This window comes from Palaemon carinicauda, chromosome 2, assembly GCF_036898095.1.
Source record: "Palaemon carinicauda isolate YSFRI2023 chromosome 2, ASM3689809v2, whole genome shotgun sequence".
NCBI classification, from domain to species: domain Eukaryota; kingdom Metazoa; phylum Arthropoda; class Malacostraca; order Decapoda; family Palaemonidae; genus Palaemon; species Palaemon carinicauda.
The window spans coordinates 202,949,157-202,972,091 of record NC_090726.1 but is presented as its reverse complement, the minus strand read 5'-3'; the positions used below and the strand labels follow the sequence as shown (position 1 = coordinate 202,972,091).

Here is a 22,935-nt window from a genome sequence, read left to right as displayed (position 1 = left end):
ACTATAAAGAACATAAGATTTAAAAAAAAAAAAAACTTTCAATACATATTAAACTTTTGAGATTCTTAAAGAAAAAATAATTGTGGCTATTTTTATTTTGATGAATTACTGTCAGATGTATGATAATTATGTTATATTTTTTCCATACATAGTCCACTAATAAATACTGTACTTTTAGACATTTCTAAAAACAACTTAGAATACTTTTATATGTTTTAAAACAAAGTAATTCACTTTGCATTATAGTTTAGACAACTATCACAGTTTTCAAAGGAAATTATTATATAGCTGATATACAGTACTATAACCTCTGATTGCTTAGCGTAGTTTACAGTTTCTTATATGATTTCACTTGGGTCTCTTAATTGGACATTTTAAGAGCTAAAAAGCCATATGAAATTCTGTATTTAAAAATACCGTATTAATAAATAATATTGCACTACAAAACTATGAGATATCTCTAAAGCCCCGTCCACACGATCGAGCATGACCGACGGGCAAGCATTGATACCCGTCCACAATAGTTAGTAAGAACGAGGGTTAATGACGTCAGAAGCGGGAAAACGACAGATGGGGATGTGTCATCATATAGTGTTGCCAGATCCCTGCCTTTAGTTTTCCCGCTTCTGACGTCATAAACCCTCATTTTCACTAACTGATTCGGCCTGTTATCACTGTTTGCCCCTCGGGCACGCTTGATCGTGTGGACAGGGCTTAAGAATTGAATTAATTCTTTGAATAAATTTCAATAAATTAAATTGAGGTGAAGGACAAAAATTTCATTGTTTATAACACTTAACTGTAATGCACTGATTGATCAAAGTTACTATTTCCCTTTGCTTCTTTTTCAAATTTATAAATTAAAACAGGCTAAGGATGTAACAGTTTCTTGTAAAACGATGATGCAAACTACAATAAATACTTTCACTAGTTAACAGTTGCTTTAAAAGGCTAAAATCTAATGCCTAAAATATTTTGCTCCTATGAATCCCATTCCTTGTTCCTTAAAAATGTTTGTATTTATTTTACATTAACAAAGATATTTATGTATATAAAACATTATTTATGTAATATATGTGCTCTGTATATTTATATGCCAGGAATTTAAAATAATATTCCTTCCCCAAAAATAGTAAATTTGGATTTTTCTTTTCTAACATCATATTCCTGTATAGGATGTCATGGACTTATTCATATTTTGTTTGTGGTAATTTCAGTTTATATAGGTAGCATAATTTTGGAAATGTTTTTGACAAGGTGAAATTGTCTTGTAAGAATACTTATCATATAATGAGTTTCAGAACAAAGTTGATATAAAATACATTTGTAAACTTACATCAAATAAACTTAATTTCTTGGTTCTGAACATTGTTTATGTCATGCCATTTTAAATGTTTCACTGCCGTAGTATGAAATAACTTTAGAACACTGGATTGAAATCCAATTTAGGATTCCTATGATAATGCAATGGGTTTCAAGTCGTACACTATGTATTAAAATTTACTGGAAAAGTAGTCTTGACAATTAGATTTAAAAAATAATGCACTGGATTTGTAAGTTCATGGTCAGAAATGTATAATTTTAGCAGGAGAATAGTTGAGAAATTACCAATTTTATACATGCCTTAACACTTTTTCCATTGACCCTAAACAAAGCTATTCATTGCACAAATTCATTTGTCAAACCAAATCTCTTTAATTGTTAATATCACATACAAAGGTTGTAGGCTTTTTTAGCCCTTTCCTTAAATATTTTATGATATTAGTCATACATATACACAAATCTTATTCACCACTAAGCCAATCTAGAAATATTACAGTATTTAATATACTTATGTAGTTGCATATGGATAACAAAAATTACAATGAAGTCCAGTAAAAAGCACAAAAGACGAAATAGTCTTTGCATTTTTAATGGTGCGGCCGTTAGGATAACAATTTTAGGACAAAGTACGTCCTGTATCATACTGTTTCTTAAGGGATATGTTCATTATATTGCACAAGCCACTATGAGTAAATGCAGTATTCTGTATGCAACATCTTTCCATTACTATATATATATCTACACTCTGTTTAAAAGGTATGCCATAAGCTTACATTTCTACATGTAAACTTATTGGTCAAAATTAAAAATAAGCCAAGGATAAGTACCTGGTATATATATAAAGTTAAGGACCTGAACACTTAATAAATACATCCAGGTAGAAAACAATATACAAAAATAATATTAACAATTAAAAATTGGCATTCATCACTCAGGCACAAAAAGCCTCCGACAACATAGTTACAAGTTTACCAATAAACTTTAGCTTAATAAAGGCGCATTTGAAGACTTTCACAACATCTATTATCAAAGCACAGTATTAAGCAATAACGTTATTCATTCACATACAATGACAATTGCACACACGAGTCCCTGCCACTATACATTTACCGCACATTTTATATTTTAAAAAATTTAGTTATCCTATCTTGAACTTCTTGAGGCAACGGCAGCAACCAAAGCAGCTCCTCGTCCACTTCCATCTTCGGACAACATTAGGCTAAACTGAAAGAGTCAAGGGATCATTAGGCTAAACTGAAAAAGTTGAGGGATCATTAGGCTAAACTGAAATAGTCAAGACAACATTAGGCTGAACAAATAGTCAGGACATCATTACACTGAACAAAAATACAAAATTAAATTTCTATATTTACCACCAGATCTCTTATTTAGCCATTATGAAATAAGAATTCAACATTTCTGTAAAAGAACTTCAATGTTACTGGTATTTACATTAATGTAATACCACCTATTTCTACACTATCTTTAAATAATGTAAATGATATGTCAACAATGATATTTCCTTCTTTACCTTAAAATGAATATTCTCTCGGCCATCCAAGAATAAATTAAAAATACTAAAAGTAAAACTAATAACTGGCATACTCTTATATCAAACCTACAGTATAATTGTTAAGGGGCCGTATGAATGACAAAAAATTATTTCTAAAACTCGTAGTATTTATTAAAGAAAAACACACATCAATACCCTACTAAAACAGAATATTTATGTAAGCAGAAAGTAAATTAGTACTCCAATTGGGATGACAAAGTCCTGTATCAGTGACTAGCTTGGTATGATGTGATCCTGAAATGAGTGAATAACCAAGCTAGTAAGATGGGTAGGTGGGCTATGATTAAAATACTCACTTAAGAAAAGAATGAATTTAATCCCCATCTCTCACTACAATTGACTTTTGGTATAAGAAGACATCTCAGAGTTGTGTGGTCTATAAATTAGAGCGGTATTCTTCCTAGACTAAAAGATGAACCAAGTAAATTGATTCCTGAAGCCAAATAGCCCTTGAATTCCAAGAGGCTGGATGATAAGGAGTTGGAGTTATATAAAACATCAACAGCAGAAGTCTTGTCAACTTAGTAGCATGGATGTCTGCTGGTTTCCCTTTCATGTGAGAATTCATGGTAATGAGGTAGTAGATTGAGTATTGAAAAAAAAAAAAAAAAAAAGTCACCTTAAATAATAACTATGTTGAAAACTATTCTCCACCTGGATATGAAAATACTTATTACGTAACACATAAGAAAATGTAAGTTTCCTGTTGCCAATGAAAAAAAAAATGAAAGAGGCATTACGGATATTAGCATTGGCCAAATTTTAGAAAACAATGTTGAATTTATCGAGTTGTATGTATCAATGTTATGATAGCAGTGTACTTATTATGATAGGTTACTGGCAACTGAGTACATTTGGCAACAAATGCTATTAATTTATGAATTGGGAAAACACTAGACTGGAACTCTGCTGAAGGATGCAAGATGCAAAAATGCTATTCCTACAGAAGAGGCAATAACTCTATGTAAATGATAAGACACTGGCATTTAGACTGCTTAGAAAGAGGCAATATGAACATCAGGCGAGTATGGAAATGATTAAATTTTATCCTCAAAACTCTGTTTTTATGCTGTTCACAAGACGAAGCATTTGACACTACAGTTTGACAGTAGAGAGTTGTTGGGTGTGAACGGGCAAATTGCAGTCTTGTCTGGAAAAACCTCATAGGAAGAGTGGTAGTGTAGGATCCTTTAACACATGATGCTTATATAATACCGAGACCATTCTGAGGATACGTTCATACAACTGGACACTACATGACAGGCAGGCACCATTAGCCTTGTCTGGAAAGACCTCATAAAAAGAATGGAAGTATAGGATCTTTTAACACATGATGCTTATATAATACCGAGACCATTCTGAGGGTATGTCCATACAACTGGACACTACGTGACAGGCAGGCGCCATTAGCAGACCATAAAAGGGTACAGGGAGTCGAGACGAGGTTAGAAGCACAAAAACCAAAGGCATGGATCTGGTAACAAACTGCAACCAGATCTAGCTTTGCTCCATGGTCTGTTTACTCGTTTACTGGGTACTGGTCAAAGATAAAACCTATGTCTACGCACAAGGACTCGTCTCGGTCAAACTTTGAGCTCTGATGCAAGGTTGTTCCATTCAGATAAGACTGCCATAGTGAGTAGCAAGATTAAACTAAAGAAAATAGGCATTGAAACATTATAATTACTATATTTCAGAAGACTGCAAGGAGACCCCAAGCAATAAATTTACATGAACTGCTAGATGGTCATGAATCAGACTTTGGAAATGAAAATACCCAAAAATGGACCCAAACACTTGGGGGAGCAGGGGCCTAAGAGTGGAGTCTCAAGTACAAGTTAATATTTTAGGACTTGACATTTCCTATCTTATTCCTTCACTGGCTCACCTCCAACAAAGTATGGGTATCGGCATGTGATGTTAAGAGGATAAGGATCTAGTTTCAACTTTACGACTGAAAAGATAAAATATCTGCGGCATACCCATGCCAGGCTTATTGCCATTAACTACCAGATTGTCTCAATACTGTACTAGAGGCTCAAGTCTATTGAAAGGAAAGAAAAGGAGAAATTTTCAATCTTAGGGTTAACAATGATATAAAAAAAAGCTTCAAAAATGGTATTATGAACATTGAGTGAGTTAAGAATTAAAGATTTAATCAAAATTCCATTTCTTTTGTTTCAACATAACAAAGTAATGGTATGCACTTGATAGAAATAAGACTCAAAACAGTACATTTCTTAGTTAAAGGAGTTTTGCTATAATAATAATAAAATAAAAATTTTAAGATTGGAATTTTTGCAGTAAAAGTTAAGTTATACTGTTTTTAGTATACTGTACTTCCAAATAAACAATTTCCATGTTTTTATTAATAGAAGTATTTTTTATTTTTATATAAAATCTATAAAGTTTGGAAGATTATTCAAGATCCAATTGTAACCATGTAGGCCTACATAGCCTTTGGTTATTTCAAGAGCAAGAAAATTAAAGGTGTTTTTACAAACAGAAAATAAATGCAGGAGCTAACCTTTCCGTAGATTCAAACAGCAGAACTTAGTCTAGAAGTTTTGAAGTAATTTGTTATATGTGGAACCCTTGTTACATTTACATAATTTTTGCATTAAGAACAAAATGGAATAATTTATGGGCTTAAGTCAATCACTGAGAAAAGACTTGATTTCTATTTCTCTTCATGTATGAGTCACTTACTTTCATTCCAGAGACTTAATTTCAATTGCTCTTCATGTAAAACTGTACAGTAGATACAAAATGTTTTTGAATGAGTCACTTACTTTCATTCCAGAAAAGATTTAATTTCAATTGCCCTTCATGTAAAACTGTACAGTAGATACAAAATATTTTTGAACGAGTCACTTACTCATTTCAAAAAGACTTGATTTCAATTGCCCTTCATGTAAAACTGTATGGTAGATACAAAATTGTTTGGAATGAGTCACTTACTTTCATTCCAGACTTAATTTCAATTTCTCTTCATGTAAAACTGTACAGTATATACAAAATATTTTTGAATAAGTCACTTACTTTCATTCCAGAAAAGACTTCATTTCAATTGCTCTTCATGTAAAACTGTACAGTATATACAAAATATTTTTGAACGAGTCACTTACGTTCATTCCAGAAAAGACTTAATGACAATTGCTCTTCATGTAAAACTGTACAGTATATACAAAATATTTTTGAATAAGTCACTTACTTTCATTCCTGGTTTTATGAGCTGTGAAATTTGTTCCGTCATAAGATTATGGAAGTGAGGGTGGAAACGATACACTGATCCGTCAACTGCCACAGTGACACTTTCTTCTTGGATTCGATTAAGCAGAACGGCCACTCCTGATGCTGCGAGGTATGCAGCTCTTCTCGAGACGCATTCACAAACGTGCCGAACATTTGCGCAGTCCGTGTCGGTTGCACTGTTCAAGCCCAGTTCTTCTAGGATAACTCTGCAGTTATTATAGTCACCATCCTTATCGCTGTGAATGGGAAAAAATTGTTATAAACTAAAGGAAAAGCATAGGTTAGATTGTGATGAAAAACAAAATTACGAGTTCACATTCATCAATAACAATTCTATGTCAGGTTTTCCTGACACACGATTAGCCCTGTAGAGTTCTCTCCCAATTACATATTAATTGTTGCGATAAGAGCATCAAAAGTTCAAACTTCCAGAGTTTTACGTTGAACAGGCAGACGCGAGTCTCTATTCATAGTCTACATATGACATTTATTTTAATGTTACTGATCTTTAGATATATTATATTCATTATCCATTATGTCTCATGCATTTTTATTTATTTCCTCATAAATTTTTATTTCCTCATTCCCTTTCCTAACTGGACTTTTTCTCCCTGTTGGAGCCCTTGGGCTTATAGCATCCTGCTTTTCCAAATAAGGTTGTAGCTTAGCGTGTAATACTAGTAATAATAATAATGCATTGAAAATACCTCTTATTGTAATCAAACACCCTAAGCTATGGTCATCCACTCTTAATTAGCTTAGACACTATCCTACCTTATGCAAACTCTTTTAAGCAAAAAAAAAAAAAAAACAACAACAACAACAACAACAACTTTTGTACAATTCCCCATACACTGCAATCCCCGTAAAGAAATGTATAAAACTAAACGTAACAAAATTTTTAACTTTTATATTTCTAACTTCCATTATACTTTGTCCACTTTTCATCAATTATCCACATCCTCTTTACTAATGTAAAATTCCAAAATCTTCCTCTTTTACTAATGTATATTTCAAATATTTGATTAAGATATTAAAATGTCAAATATTGGACAGTACAGTAATGCACAAAGTTTACCCAAACACTTGTATACAAAGCAGTTTCACTCATTGGTTGTGGATTTAATGCTATCTTACTGGTAAATTTTCTGCAATATAATCATCATCATTATCTCCTCTTACGCCTATTGACGCAAAGGGCCTCGGTTAGATTTCAGCAGTCGTCTCGATCTTGAACTTTCAAATCAATACTTCTCCATTCATTATCTCCCACTTCAAGCTTCACAGTCCTCAGCCATGTAGGCCTGGGTCTTCCAACTCTTCATAGTGCCTTGTGGAGCCCAGTTGAAAGTTTGGTGAACTAATCTCTCTTGGGGAGTGTGAAGAGCATGCCCAAACCATCTCCATCTACCACTCATCATGATCTCATCCACATATGGCACTCAAGTAATCTCTTAAAGTTTTATTTCTAATCCTATCCTGCCATTCAACTCCCAATATTGCTATGTAATATCAAAAGTATTTTGAAAGATTTTAATCTTACCTTTCAATTTCAGAAATGTACTTGGTGAAGAAGGACCCCTTTTCTTCCAAGATCTCAGAAGACTGACCACCAAACAGAAGTCCCTCTGCTACAAGACGAATTATCACTTGTCTTGCAATTTCACCCATGTACATACCGCTGATCATTTTTTCGTACCTAACGGAAAGTAAAGTAGATTGAGAAAGGGATTTATCAATGTACAGTAAGATTTCTATGCTATATGTACAATTTATAATATTGTAATTTTTTGGTAACAATATAAAAGTAATGTGAAATAAAGTCTTACAGCTGTCTCCCGGGGTTTATCGATTCACGGTCAATATTGTTGTCGTATTCTGTGCGAATGAAATCCAGGCATCCGTTATCTCCAAATGCACCCCATTCTGTATTTATGATTACCTGAAATGTCAATTTAGAGAATTAAGTTCTTTTCTCATTTACTGTATAATTAATATTCAAATCTTTCAGAGCAAGTACATAGCTAATCAGTACAATAGGATTCTGCACAATTGCTTTAAAAGGGTTAATTCTAAGCTAAAAAATTATAGATTGTTGGAACAAGGCTATTTTGGACATTCATATCCCGAAATATCCTCGACATTATAATTTACTCAATGAAAGTCAGGGATTTTCAACATAGGGAATTTTCTACTCCAAAGAAATGGTTTGGAACAGCCGAGGCATAGCGTACATAGTGGCACTAAAACATGCACAAGTAGTTGCCCAAAATATACAAATTGTATATATTCTCACTCAACTGTCAGTAATGCATACAGTATCTCAAAGATAGTACCTTTCAAAAACAAAGTATTAAACTGAAATGACTTGAGAATAAAGACACAACCATGCAAGATAAAAGTGAAAATAATGTCAATTTTGTATTGGAAAGTCAAAGTTACAACTTATGAGAAGGAGAGACTTCAATATAAATAAACTTTGCATGCTTTCACATCTATTGTCTATACTTTTTATGGAAAAAAATCATGTAAAAATTATTAGACCTGCTGCATCTCTAAGCAGGTATTACCTTCTCAAATTTTATTCAAAATTGTGCATTATCAAGCTGTTTCATAACCAAAATATTCAATAACTGTATTAGGACTGTTCAAGTTTTTTATGGCTATTCTATGTCAAACTGTATAAATCTGTATGATAAGAACTTATGTTTTTTTTTTTTCAAATTGCTGTATTATGAGGGTCTAAGACTTCTCTACAGATATATATATATATATATATATATATATATATATATATATATATATATATATATATATATATATATATATATATATATATATATATATATATATATATATATATATATGAGAGTATAAGTGAGGTAGGTTTTTTTCAAATTGCTGTTCTATGTGGGTTCAAGACTTCTCTACAGATTTATATATATATATATATATATATATATATATATATATATATATATATATATATATATATATATATATATATATATATATATATATATATGAGAGTATAAGTGAGGTTAATGATTGCACACGGTTCTATGTATATGATGTATCCAGTTATCATGAAATAAATTTCAAAAATAGAATTTGTAACACTGTACCCACTGTATGTTTGTAATACTTCACTCTCGAAGCTTGCTTATATATAAGTTTTCCTTTTATAGCTAAGCATTTCCTGTTTTCTTTCTTTCAACAGACTCAGGTCTCTTAATCTTGTAAAGACAATCTAGCAGCTAATGGCAATAGCCCTGGCTCGGGTAAGCCATAAAGTTCTTAGTCTTTCAGACTGTGTTGATCTTGCTTTAGCAAGTCGGTTACTTATTTACTTTTTAGCTATGGTAAGCAGCTCTTCTAGGAGAAGACTAGTCTGAGGTAGTGCCATAGCCTCTGTACCATGGTCTTCCACTGTCTTGGATTAGAGTTCTCTTGCTTGAGGGTACACTCGGCCACACTATTCTATCTGGTTTCTCTTCCTCTTGTTATTTTGAAGTGTTTATATTTATATATGAAAGATTCATTTTAATGTTGTTATTGTTCTGAAACTTCTTCTTTAGTTTGTGTCCTTATTTCCTTTCCTCACCGAGCTATTTTCCCTGCTGGGGCCCTTGGGCTTATATGCATCCTGCTTTTCCAACTAGGGTTGTAGCTTGGCAAGTAATAATAATAATAATAATAATAATGGATGTCTTCTCCTGGGTTAGTTAGTAAATGCCTAGTATGTTCAGGGTGACAAACTTAAAAGTTCCAAACGTAGCAGAAATTAACTTTAAAGTTTAGTGGCAAATCCGGAGACAAGATTACATAATTGTTCATGGAATGGGTGATGACGATAATGCGACTCCATCGATTAACGAGTCTAGCAATGAATATTGTAATCAAGAAGGTGATTTCAAATTACTGTATTATGCTATCATACCATAATTAATTTGGTTAGTGTGTATTAAATCATGGTAATTACAAATTATAGTTAATTAATGAAAGTTGCACCACTAGCCTACTACAAGGAATTCTAGTTATATTTTTGTTTCATGCAAAACAATTATTTTCCTAATTTAAAAGACCTGAATAAATTAAGGATTCAGATGCAAATTATGTATAGTATTGTGTTTTATCAAATCAAGTTGCTTATAACATTGGCAAGTCAACTAAATTGATGATATTAACCCTTTAACCCCCAGGCTATTTGGAAATTTCCAACCCTTAACCCCCAGGGGGTTATTTTTTTCCCAGCACATTTTGCAGTATATGTTTTTTAAATTTCTCTAACAGCCTTAATTTTCGTCATAAGAGTCAGGTTGGTCTCATTCTCTTGGAAAATGCCTGAATTTTCTCAAAAAATTATCAAAAATATGAAAAAAAAAAAAAAATTTTATAGCATTTTTTTTGCAAGGACGTACCGGTACGTCCATGGGGGTAAAGGGGTGGCTTTTGTGAAACGTACCAGTACGTCCTTTGGGGGTAAAAGGGTTAATAACTGCTATCCAAGTGGTGAAAATTATGATTTGAGTTCAGGTTAATTTTTCTAAAGATAAATATTAGTGTATATTTATTTAACCAGACCACCTAACTTATTCTACTTTCCTTCTTTTATTCAAGAATAAGGAACTGGAATGCAAATTTTGAAAAGTCTAAGGAAAACAGATGAAAAGTAAAAAGTCAATACAGGTGGGGATGCAGACTCTGCAAAGAACATACAGTACTGTCTAACGTGCATCACACAAGATATGTGGTACCCATGTATGGGCTTAAAAATCATGTAAACTTGTGAATTGCCATAACTTCTTGCACATATTACTGGTAGTCGAGCACTACCGATGTTTTTAAACTTTTGCTACAGTATCTAATTCCTCTATTTTCAAATAATTATATTTATTATGAATTTCTTTTACAACTGTTTTATTCATATACAGTATTTTCTTTCTCCTTAGGAGCATGACAGCAGGAAAAACTTGTATTTTTATTGTCCAGTGCCACCTGTTAGTCTGGCAGCTTGTTTGCAAACTTGTTTAATTGTATGCAAATCATGTTGGGGGAAGACTGATGTGGTCACATAAAAATTCTTTTAGGTAAGATGGTTCAGTTTTTACTCACATAAATTTAGTGACTGTAGCCGTAACTTCGTCGGATTTCATCATTACAGAACAGTTTCTAAAAGGTATTTAAAAATCCTTAAATGGGCAATTCTATGATAATGCAACTAAATACAATCAGTACAGTATCTATCTGCTATAAAATATTGCATTTATGTTTTCTACATGCTGAAAACCTTTCTCAAACTCCTTTTATTTTGTCTATGTCTTACCGAATTCGGCATGTACCACTAAACAACTTTCAACATTACACAACAGAGTACGGCATTCCTCCACGTACTATTAATTCTAAAAATAACACGTGCACTGTGGTGCAGTTACTGTACATACCCCTTTTACTTCAACATGAGAATCATCCTTGAGTGCATGAGTAAAGGATATGAGGTAAACAATAGAAAGTGAAAACCTCCACTTAACTCTAGACACCATGCATATTCCTGGGTTAATCAATGTTCCAGTGCTTGCAAAGAGTAAGAGCAATTTATATTTTCTTTCGTGCTGCTTTCAGCAAATTAATTTACAGCAGTGTTTCTCGAGTCTGGTAAATAAATGTCTTAATTACAAAGATTGTAACACTTTTCCTTACCTGATGAGGCTCGTCCAATTCGCCGTCCCACAGTTCCACCTTTTCTAGCTTCTCCATGTAGCAAGCGTTTGTTCCGGTACCTGAGGATTTTCAAGATTATTATAAAACTTATATTTTTCAACATTTTAAGTGTTAATTAATTTGTGGCATCTTACATATCTAAAAGAATTATTAGCTAGTTGATATTGTAAGAACATCTTGCACATGACCAAATTTCAAGGTTTCATAAAGTTTTGTAATGAATGCAGTTTACAATAAGTGTTTTTTTATTACATAAAAGATTTTTACCTTTAATTTTTCTAAATATTTTTCAAAATAAGACAGAATTAAACTTACAATATTCAGTACCAGGAGTAATGTCATTGTTTAATGAAAGCAGAATGAATTACTTTTACAGATAATTAAGTTAGATCATTAAATATGCATGCAAACAGAACAAATTAGTATTGTTAGAAAATGACATTTGTCATGCATTCCTGCAGTCACCGTGTAAAACCTTAAATTTCAATCTTTTTTAATTTTCATTTACTTCCATGCCACATGCAGCAAAGATGATGATTGTATGTAAATGTATTAAACAAAATCATAACCAACGGAAGTTTAGAATACATAAATGGAAAGAAATATATTGGCTAAACTATGAACATAACAGCTAAGCAGGAAAGGAACTACAGTATACAGAAGCACCAAAGACATTCTTCACATATTCAGTTCTACACATTAGCAGCTCACCATTAATGACATTTTCTAGTGTTCATAGGCCTTAGTAATGCACTTAATAGTGTTCATAGGCCTTAATGTACTTTCTAGTGTTCACAAGACATAGTCATGTACTTTCTAGCGTTCACGGGTCATAGTAATGTACTTTCTAGTGTTCAAGGGTCATAGTAATGTATTTTCTAGTGTTCAAAGGCCTTACCAATGTACTTTCTAGTGTTCATAGGCCTTACTAATGTACATTCTAGTATTAATAGGCCTTAGTAATGTACTTTCTAGTGTTCACAGATCATAGTAATGTACTTTCTAGTGTTTACAGGCCTTAGTAATGCACTTTCTATTGTTCAAATGCTTTAGCAATGTACTTTCATGATTTAAATCACTTTTTCTCATGCTTAAGCTTATTTTTTTCTCTCATGCGAAGTTTAATTTATCAACTATATAACTTCCCTTTTGGTAAGCACACCGTTCTATCCAAATATTAATTTTTGGATACTTTTCTGATGTAAACATACTATTCAGTACAGTATATACAATAAACAATTTAGTTACTAAGATTTATATTTCCATGCAATTATAATTTACATATGAGCAACTTCCATAATTCAACTTGGTTAAAAAGAACGATAAATTTGCTTACATTCCCAGTCATGGTGATGTTTGTACATGAATTTTTAAGACACAATAACATTATAACTTTGTTATGGTTATCAGTTTTAAAATTTAGTATTATGACAGTAAACCAAATAAACCAAAGTTCAATTGGTAATGCCTACTGTGGTTTGAATAAAAAAAGGTTTCCTTATGGAAACTTTTAACCCTTTTACCTCCAGGCTATTTGGAACTTTCCAACCATTAACCCCCAGGGGTTATTTTTTTTCAAGCACATTTTGCAGTATATATTTTTTTTAAATTGCTCTAACAGCCTTAATTTTTGTCATAGAGAGGTCAGGTTGGTCTCATTCTCTTGGAAAATGCCTGAAGTTTCTCAAAAAATTATCAAAAATATGCAAAAAAAAAAAAAAAAATGTAAATAGCAGTTTTTTGCAAGGACGTATCGGTACGTCCATGGGGGTAAAGGGATGAGTTTTGTGAAACGTACCAGTACGTCCTTTTGGGGTAAAAGGGTTAACCAGAACTTATACAGCTACAGTGTCATATTAGGAAGTATGGAAGTTCTCTGTAAGTTACAGTAATGTATACATACAATTTTCAATGTACCGATACATTACACAGTTACATGAACTTTGTACAAAAGGTCGTCAACTTACAAAATTTAATTGGTTCCAAGCAGCAGTTTTTAAATTTTGTATATTGAAAAAAAGGCCTAGGGTAGGCCTAACCAGAGTCCAGTGCCTATGATTTCCAGCTATAAGAGTCAACAAATATTTGGGTTTCATATGAAATAAATATCTGGTCATTACAAATGTCGTTTTGCTTACTGAATTAAATTATATAATATTGTTCTATTACTGTACAGTATTTCTCTATCTTATCTTTCTTATTTTCAGTTATTTTGTTTTTGCATCTCCGAATGTTAACCCTTTTACCCCCAGGCTATTTGGAAATTTCCAACCCTTAACCCTCAGGGGGTTATTTATTTCCCAGCACATTTTGCAGTATATTTTTTTAAATTGCTCTAACAGCCTTAATTTTTGTCATAGAGAGGTCAGGTTGGTCTCATTCTCTTGGAAAATGCCTGAATTTTCTCAAATAATTATCAAATATATGAAAAAAAAATTCTATAGCATTTTTTTGCAAGGACGTACCGGTACGTCCATGGGGGTAAAAGAGTTAATAAGTCGAGGACCTTCTGTAATCAAATATAGATATAGAACATAAAAACCAACTGTCCAAACTACAACAAAACTAAATATAAACATCTATTCTACAAGATCAGGCATTAATTATTCTACAGTGAATTTGTGTTGCCAATTATGCATATTTTGGTTATATTTGAGTAATCTATACATATTACATTTTTATTCTTCTCAGCTTTAACCCATTTTGTGCCATAGCCTCTGTACCAAGGTCTTCCACTGTCTTGGGGTAGAGTTCTCATGCTTGAGGGTACACTCGGGCACAGTATTCTACCTTATTTCTCTTCCTTTTGTTTTGTTAAAAGTTTTTACAGTTTATATAGGAGATATTCATTTTAGTGTTACTGTTCTTAAGATATTTTATTTTTCCTTGTTTCTTTTCCTTACTGGGCTATTTTCCCTGTTGGAGCCCCTGGGCTAATAGCATCCAGCTTTTCTAACTAGGGTTGTAGCTTAGCAATTAATGGAATATTTATATCTTCTAAGTATTATTTTGCTTGATTGAACGTTTCTTTTTATAATTCAACACATAAGCAAAAAAAATATCCTTAACTGAAAATTAACTGGTATGAGACATGGTGGAAGTATGTGGCAAAATATTTATTTTAATGTTACTGCTCTTAAAATATTTTACTTCGATTATTAATTACTTCACTTGTAATTTCCTTATTTCCTTTCCTCACTGGGTTATTTTCCCTGTTGGAGCCCTTGGGCTTAAAGCATTCTGCTTTTCCAATTAGGGTTGTAGCTTAGCAAGTAATAATAATAATAATAATAATAATAATAATAATAATAATAATAATTCCATTCACCACAAGAAATAAGATATATATACTTGCAAAAACAGCAACACAAATGTATTTATAAAAGACTAAAACTACATGCACTACAATTCTAAACTAGAAAATAAAATCTACACTAACACAGGATAGTAATAGTTAATAACGACAGCAAAACCTCAACTCAATCTAATTCTACTTCTGATAAATCACTCGTTTGCAACAACCTTGTCATAACTCAAAAATAGCTATTTTTCAGGAGAGCCATTTTAATCAATTAAAACACTCTCATATTAATGTATGTCGTTAAGACTTTTAGCGCCTCTAGCGACCAATTTTTTAGCTACAATTATGAAACTTTTGCCAAAAAAATCAGCATTTGAAGATGAATATGTCTATATGGATAACTCAAAAATAAATTTTTTTGAGTTATGACGTTGTTGTCGCAAGCGAGCGAAATATTTGAACTATTAATATGCCCTTTGCAAGCAAAAAACAAAACAAAACACAAGGCATTACATTATTTACATCTTTAAAATTTATAAAATTTAAAAATAACATTTTAAAAGTAAAATATTAAAAAAAGCTTTTTAATCTATACAAAAGCAAAATGGAAAAACAAATACATTCCAAATAGCACTAAGCATATCGATAGATAATTCATCTAATTTCATAAATTCCTCTCCCTGGGATTTTTGTCACGCTAATGATAATACTAAGTTGCTTAATTTAACCTATTTCTAATATCCAATACCGTATAAATATATATAAATGGTGTTTGGTTGATTAAAGCACTGTTATTTTGTATATAGGGTTACTCTGCCTATGATATTTGCTACAGGACTTCTCTAGTGATTCATTGCATCCTAGGTTCAATCGACATATCTAAATGAACATATTAATGAAGCCCCTTTTGCTTGGCTATATTAACATATATACATATTATACAATATTCTAGGTTTATTCCAGCTGTGATCAAGTTGTGGAGTGATTGTCCTAATCGGGTAGATGAATCAGTAGAACTTAAAAAGTTCAAACTTGCAGCTTATGTTTTTATGTTGAATAGGCTGACACAAGTTTTTTTTTATAGTTTAAATATAAAATATCTTTTGATGTTACTGCTTTGAAAATATTTCATTTTAATTGTTCATTATTTCTCATATTTATTTATTTCCTTTGCTCACTTGGTTATTTTTCCCAATTGGAGCCCTTGTCTGTGTTTATAGCATCTTGCTTTTCCAACTAGGGTTGTAGCTTAGCTAGTAATAATAATAATAATAATAATAATAATAATAATACATACATATACCAAGGCATTTCCCCCAATTTTGGGCGGTAGCCGACATCAAACAAATAAAAAAAAAAGGGGACATTTCCTATCTACGTTCCTCCCAGCCTGAATGGGGTGTCTGAATGTGCGTGAAGAATAATAACAATAATAAGAATATTGTTTTGAGCAAATGCTTGCTCGACGAATGAAATTGAATAGACCTTGAACTAGAAGAATGCAATCTCAAATAAAAACTCAAGAGGTTGGGAAGATTCAATGATATGTATTTAAAGGATTTAGTTCATACTGTTCGGGACTAGGAAGGCCATTCAGTGCCAGAGTGCAACCTGGGGGAAATGCTAATTGCTATACTATGAAGTTGAAGGCAAGAGAGGCAAGTTTCTCTAGAAGTTTTATTCCAGCTGTGACCAAGTTGTGGAATGATCTTCCTAATCGGGTAGGTGAATCAGTATAACTTCAAAAGTTCAAAGTTGCAGCAAATGCTTTTTTGTTGACCAGGTGGACATGAGTCTTTTTATAGTTTATATATGACATATTTGTTTTTGACGTTGTTAATAATTTATATATGATATATCTGTTTTGACGTTGTTACTTTTTTAGAATGATTTATTGTTAATTTGATCTCTTCATTTATTTATTTCCTTATTTCCTTTCCTCACTGGGCTATTTTTCCCTATTGGGGCCCCTGGGCTTATAGCATCTTGCTTTTCCAACTAGGGTTGTACCTTGGATAGTAATAATAATAATAATTGCCACGAAAACAGCAAAATATTCATTACGTTTTATTAAGGAAAACTAAAGACTGATTTCATTTGATTTGTGGAATTTGGATAGTATGACTTCTGTGGTCAAGAGTCCTTTTTGGGCACAGGTTGAGAGAATTGACAGCGAGATGAATGGGATAACAGATGTTAAGTAAATAGCTAAAAAGAGTGTGAAGTTGGGCCCAATGGGACCCTGCAAAGTTATTAATTCCCAGTGCTCAGTGGGAGGTACACTGCCAGCATTTTCTATGCTTCTTCGTCTTAAGAATGAACGAGACATTTATTTTTCAAGGCTGTGCAGTTTTACAGAGCAACAGTCGTCATATCACTCATACAGTTGACCTCTTCCACTTTACCAAAAGAAGTAAATAGATATTCTGCTAATACAGTACTGAAACAACTTAAAATCTAAACCAATAAGTTTACAATATATAATCTATGCCATGATGAGCAAAAAATAAAAAATAATAGACTTAAAATACAGTATTACGAAAGGTACGGACCATGCACCTTAATTATGGAATAATAAATCATTGATATTCTGATTGAATTACTCTTATTTCAAGATTTATATAAATGTTACTACTGTATTAATCTACAGAAACCTATTATATAAATCACTATAAACATATAGCCTGTAGTTCTAGCTTGCTGAACTACATTGTTCTCTAAGTCTTGGGTAGTGCCATAGCCTCTGTACCATGGACTTCAACTGTCTTGGGTTAGAGTTCTCTTGCTTGAGGGTACACGCAGGAACACTTTTCTATCTTATTTCTCTTCCTCTAGTTTTGTTAAAAGTTTTTATAGTTTATATGGGAAATATTTCAATGTTACTTTTCTTCAAATTATTTTCTTTCCTTGCTTCCTTTCCTCACTGGGCTATTTTCCAGGTTGGAGCCCCTGGGCTTATAGCATCTTGCTTTTCCAACTAGGGTTGTAGTTTAGCAAGTAGTAATAATAATAATAATAATAATAATAATAAAAAGGCTAGATACTATAGGTACTAGGCTAAAAGTGGGGCTGTACTGTAACTTCAGTTTCTTCAACTAAAACCTAAGAATTTACTTGCTTTGCTTGGAGGGAAAATGAGAGCTATTATACAAATAATTTACTTAGCTCATCAAATATACTGTATTTTTTTACTCAATAGTCTGTGAAAAATTTCTCACTGTAGCAAATTTTGGGTTCTTCTTATGTATAACTCTGGTACAGTCAGACACTACAATATTGGTAACTGATGTTTTGGTTTCTTACTATGAGACTTCATTTCATTAAATACATATAAATAACCTACCACTTCTCTGGTACAATACTCAACCTAATATAGACAGTCGGCAATAATTTAGATGAATTATCTAGTTCGCAAAAATAATAGAAGCAATAACACCAAAAAGCACAGGTAAAAAAAATATTCAAGACATACCAACGATGAGACCGATTCGACAATTGTGATTCTTCCAGGCGCACGACATGAGCGTGCCCGTGGTATCGTTGAGCACCGCGCATATCTTGATCTTGACATCCTGAAAATATGGAATTAATAATGATGCTGTTAGTGGTGACTAATGAAATGCTTGGTGGGAGTTAAGTCACTGAAAGACGGGTAAAGATAAGTAACCGATGAACCTTGGGTTTTGGATGACACCTTCATTTGCATTCCTGTCAATGCTGTCAATTTGTGTAGCTGTGAAGGAATAGTTAATTCCCATCACAGGAACCTGCAGCCAAGTATGCATAGAATTTTACATGCTGTCTGCCATTAACCGTTGTGTATTCAATAGTAGGTGTATTGAAGTCTGTATGTAGATGTGTTTGGTTTACATGCATACATTTTTAATGCAAAACATTTTAAATATCAGTGTACTGTATATGAAAATAACACAGGAAATACTAAAGCATAAATTCAGTGGTAATAACTCTTACTTTCATTAAAAAATTTTGCATTAAAAACAGGGTTATATAACATGACTGTGTACCAAAATGCAGAGGGGGCTATCGGAGTGTATTTTGTCTTATGGTATGCATAATCTGGCAGGGCAAATTGTTCAAAGACTAGCATGAGTAGCTATTAACCAAATGCAGTCCTTCATTCTTCCAAATATTTGAAATCTAGAAAGCTCTGCTTTCCCAGGCAGTAACCATGAAGGCCATGTTGTGCTACACAATCCCTCATTTCGCTAGGTACGGCAAGCGGCATTTACGGCCTGCGTTACTTACCGATGATAATGCCGGCTCTGCAATTTTGCTTTGCATAAGCACAAGAGATAAGACATCCCGTGGCGTCATTAATGACGCCCATAGCTTTAATCTTACAATCCTGTAAGAAATCGTGGCTGGAATATCATACGCATTAAGGAAATTCATTCTAAACTAGGCATGGGCAACTGTTTATCAATTGGGGGCCACGTTTTACTACTGTATATTCAAGTAAAAGAGGGTTGCATGATAATACAGTACACATGTGCGCTAAATATTATTTGCCCAATGCAGTATAAATATATATATTTCTTTTTTTATGGCAATTCTTCCTTATCTTATTTGTCTTACTATGAAAGTTTACATATAAATGAAATATTTCATTATTTTCCAATGATAATTACTGGTATAAATATAGTTTCAGTAACGTTGAAAGTCTCAGTGGCCCCAATTTACCCGTGTCTGTTCTAACTAACAGTATTATGAACAAATGAATTATATCAAAGTCGGTATTTGGCATTTTCTATACAGTCCTGTATTCAAAATGTTGAGACAATTTTATAAACTTAAGCTATACTTAATGCATATGAAGTAATACTTTTATTTCATACCAGAACTATATACCTTCATGGAAATGAGATTGTTCAGTGCACAAATGGTAAATATTTAAGACCAAAGCTTGAGTACAGTAATTTTTAAGAATTAAAAGAGCAATTTAAAGCATTTCCACACATTCGTCATCAAATAAATTTATTACAAACCCATATATTTTCTGAATGAAAACATGGGGAATTAGTTGCAATGCTGACAGCCCTGGAATTGTTTGATGTGTTTTTAATATAATTTGGAATTGTTTGATGTGTTTTTAATATAATTTGGAATTGTTTGATGTGTTTTTAATATAATTTGGAATTGTTTGATGTGTTTTTAATATAATTTGGAATTGTTTGATGTGTTTTTAATATAATTTGGAATTGTTATTTTATCCTTATAACCTTCCTCTTCTTACTAAATAAATTCTACTGTTCACTCTGAGGTTTGCAACTAGTCTTTTCCTCCCCTTTTTTATTTTTCGGTCCAAGTTTTAATGGCGGTTTACGTTGTATTGTAAGAATCCCATAAAAATACAATTGCATATCTCACAAAAGTCATAAATTACAGCCAACCCTTTCATATTCATTTTTATTCAGATAATTTATTCAAATGAATAGAGGTAAAGTTCTGAGCCTTTCTTATGTATTACATTCGGGATTAGTTACAAAGTAGGCCTACGATAAAATTAATCCAAAGAATATATAAAAATCATCACCATCTCCTTCCATGCCTATTGACGTAAAGGGCCTCGGTTAGAGTCGTCTCTATATATAAAAACACATTTACCTAAGTCCAAATCAGGTAATATATGAAAGCAAACTTCTAGCTATCGTAGTCTGCAAAATAAATTATGGTTAGAGTCGTCTCTAGATATAAAAATACATTTACTAAAGTCCAAATCAAGTAATATACGAAAGCAAACTTCGTAGCTATCATAGTCTGCAAAATAAATTATTCATATATTGATAAGGTAAGACTGAAATTGTTAAGCTAAAAAGGGTAAGTGGGGTTTGAAAACTTACATCCGAATGTAAGCATACTAAAAAATACAGTATGTACGCGGTATGTGCACAATACTGCATTCCCCACAATATTGTATTCCCCCAATTATAGTCTGAATTTATTAAATAATTTATAGAACTTGAAAATGTCCTTTTTTTGGAATTTACTCCGAAGTAAGAACTAACAAGAAACTCGTTAATCAAGACCTTATATTACTTCAAAAACAGATCTAATTTACCCATAATAATTTGTTGGGCATTGAATATCCTAAGTGCCATTTTTAATGAACATATAGTGTCTGCTATCTCATTATCCCTCCCAGGTCCTACCCCGTCATTTATTGGTTGGAGAACAGCCTTGGGCACTGATCATATGTATATATGGCCAGTCTTAAGGGCAGTGCTTCTAAACACATTTCAGGCTATGGACCAACAGCTATCTTAGACCATTCTATTTTTGAGTAAAGATAAATTTATAAACATATTGACACCAATATGCTCCAACTCATGATTGCCAATTTATTTCTTAAAATAGGAATATATGAAAATTAATTTCCAATTAGTTATCAAGATGAAATTCTTCATACTGAATATTCAATAAATTATATGTACACTCTATATTTACAGTTTATTACCAATATAGTAGACATCCTGCGGACCACCCAAAAAGTCAACATGGTCCACTAGCAGTCCGCGGACCACCAGTTGAGAACTAGTGCTCTGTGGCATTGTCCTGCTAGGACACAGTCACCGTCCCTTGCCTCCAACATTCATGAGCAACCTTTACACCTTCCATCATATTTACTGATATACAAAACTGAAACTTACCCCTCTTCTTGCAATGGCTGCTTTGAGGAGCTCGACAACGTCTCTCCCCTCCACACCGGCACATTTAAATCCTTTGGTCCATCGCGCAAGACGAGCCTTCGTCAGTCCTTCCTGTTTGCAGGGGAAGCTGAACGTGAAGCCTAACGGGAGAAGTTCCTCTCCCAAGTCGCGTTCTTTGATGAAGCTGGCCAGGCAATCGGCTATGTGGTCAAAGAGCTGGGGAAAAGGAATTAGAGTTAGTGGATAGACAAAATCAAGGAAAAAGTATTTTAGTTTTAGGATGAAATGACTGTACTATTACTAAACACTAATTTTTTCTGGGAATATTGTTGTTCTAAGGTGAACTTTATATTACTTCTTGACAAATGTCCTAAAAATAAAAAGAATTAAGGAAATCTTTTCAAAGTCCAATGACCAAGTAAATCATGGGGCCTTGAGTTATCCAACATACTGTATCATGACCAGCTCAACCTTGCTTTAATCGATGATTAGGAAGCTAAAACGATAGCTAACACTCAAATTCTTACCCCGTCACCTGATCCGACCATAATTGGCTGAGGCACGGCGTAGATCCTGCTGTCCATGGAACATTCCTCGCCAAGTTGAATAAGCAGGACTCTGAAATTGGTACCGCCAAGGTCGAGAGCCAGGAATCTTCCCTTTTCTGAAATAAAATATTCAAAAGAAAACCTATAGTTATTCAAGATTAATTCTATATGCAGGCTACGATGTTATTCATAGCACAACCAAAACGTTAACCTTACTGAGAAACATTACATTAGTATCTAAAGATATCTGTATTATTTGTAAAAGTGCAGACACTTTAAAATTTTCTACTTGGAGTGCATGAAATCTAATTTCTAATTATGCTATTTATAGTCTGTCAACTGATAAACCTAGATTTAAGCATTTTGGTACCCAATTTCAACTGATAAACTTAGATTTAAAAATTTTGGTATCCAATTTCAACTAATAAACCTAGATTTAAACATTTTGGTATTCAATTTCAACTTATACTGCTAGATCTAAATATTTTGGTATCCAATTTCAACTAATAAACCTAGATTTAAAAATTTTGGAATTGAATTTCAACT

At 32.6% G+C, this 22,935-nt stretch overlaps 2 protein-coding genes across 9 annotated transcripts in view; one reads left to right on the top strand and one right to left on the bottom strand.

The window, feature by feature from the left end:
* The window catches only part of PIG-K (Phosphatidylinositol glycan anchor biosynthesis class K), a 53,529-nt gene extending 45,542 nt beyond the window's left edge, over positions 1-7,987 (top strand). The window contains exon 9 of the mRNA XM_068361390.1: positions 7,708-7,987. The gene's annotated coding sequence lies outside the window, so the exon portion shown is untranslated. The remainder of the gene's footprint in view (positions 1-7,707) is intronic.
* Hex-A (Hexokinase A) overlaps positions 1,551-22,935 on the bottom strand; it is a 135,482-nt gene continuing 114,097 nt past the window's right edge. For 4 of the 8 annotated variants that reach the window (XM_068361360.1, XM_068361309.1, XM_068361343.1 and 1 more), the window contains 9 exons: positions 22,369-22,505; positions 21,842-22,057; positions 18,646-18,745; positions 11,852-11,931; positions 11,596-11,622; positions 7,981-8,093; positions 7,695-7,850; positions 6,111-6,387; positions 1,551-2,547 (listed from right to left, as the gene is read on the bottom strand). In XM_068361360.1, coding sequence (XP_068217461.1) covers positions 2,467-2,547; positions 6,111-6,387; positions 7,695-7,850; positions 7,981-8,093; positions 11,596-11,622; positions 11,852-11,931; positions 18,646-18,745; positions 21,842-22,057; positions 22,369-22,505 — 1,187 coding nt within the window. In that variant the 3' untranslated portion in view covers positions 1,551-2,466. Of the gene's footprint in view, positions 2,548-6,110; positions 6,388-7,694; positions 7,851-7,980; positions 8,094-11,595; positions 11,623-11,851; positions 11,932-18,645; positions 18,746-19,439; positions 19,540-21,841; positions 22,058-22,368; positions 22,506-22,935 lie in introns of all 8 variants that reach the window. The other 4 variants (XM_068361328.1, XM_068361352.1, XM_068361317.1 and 1 more) reach the window with 3 other exon arrangements.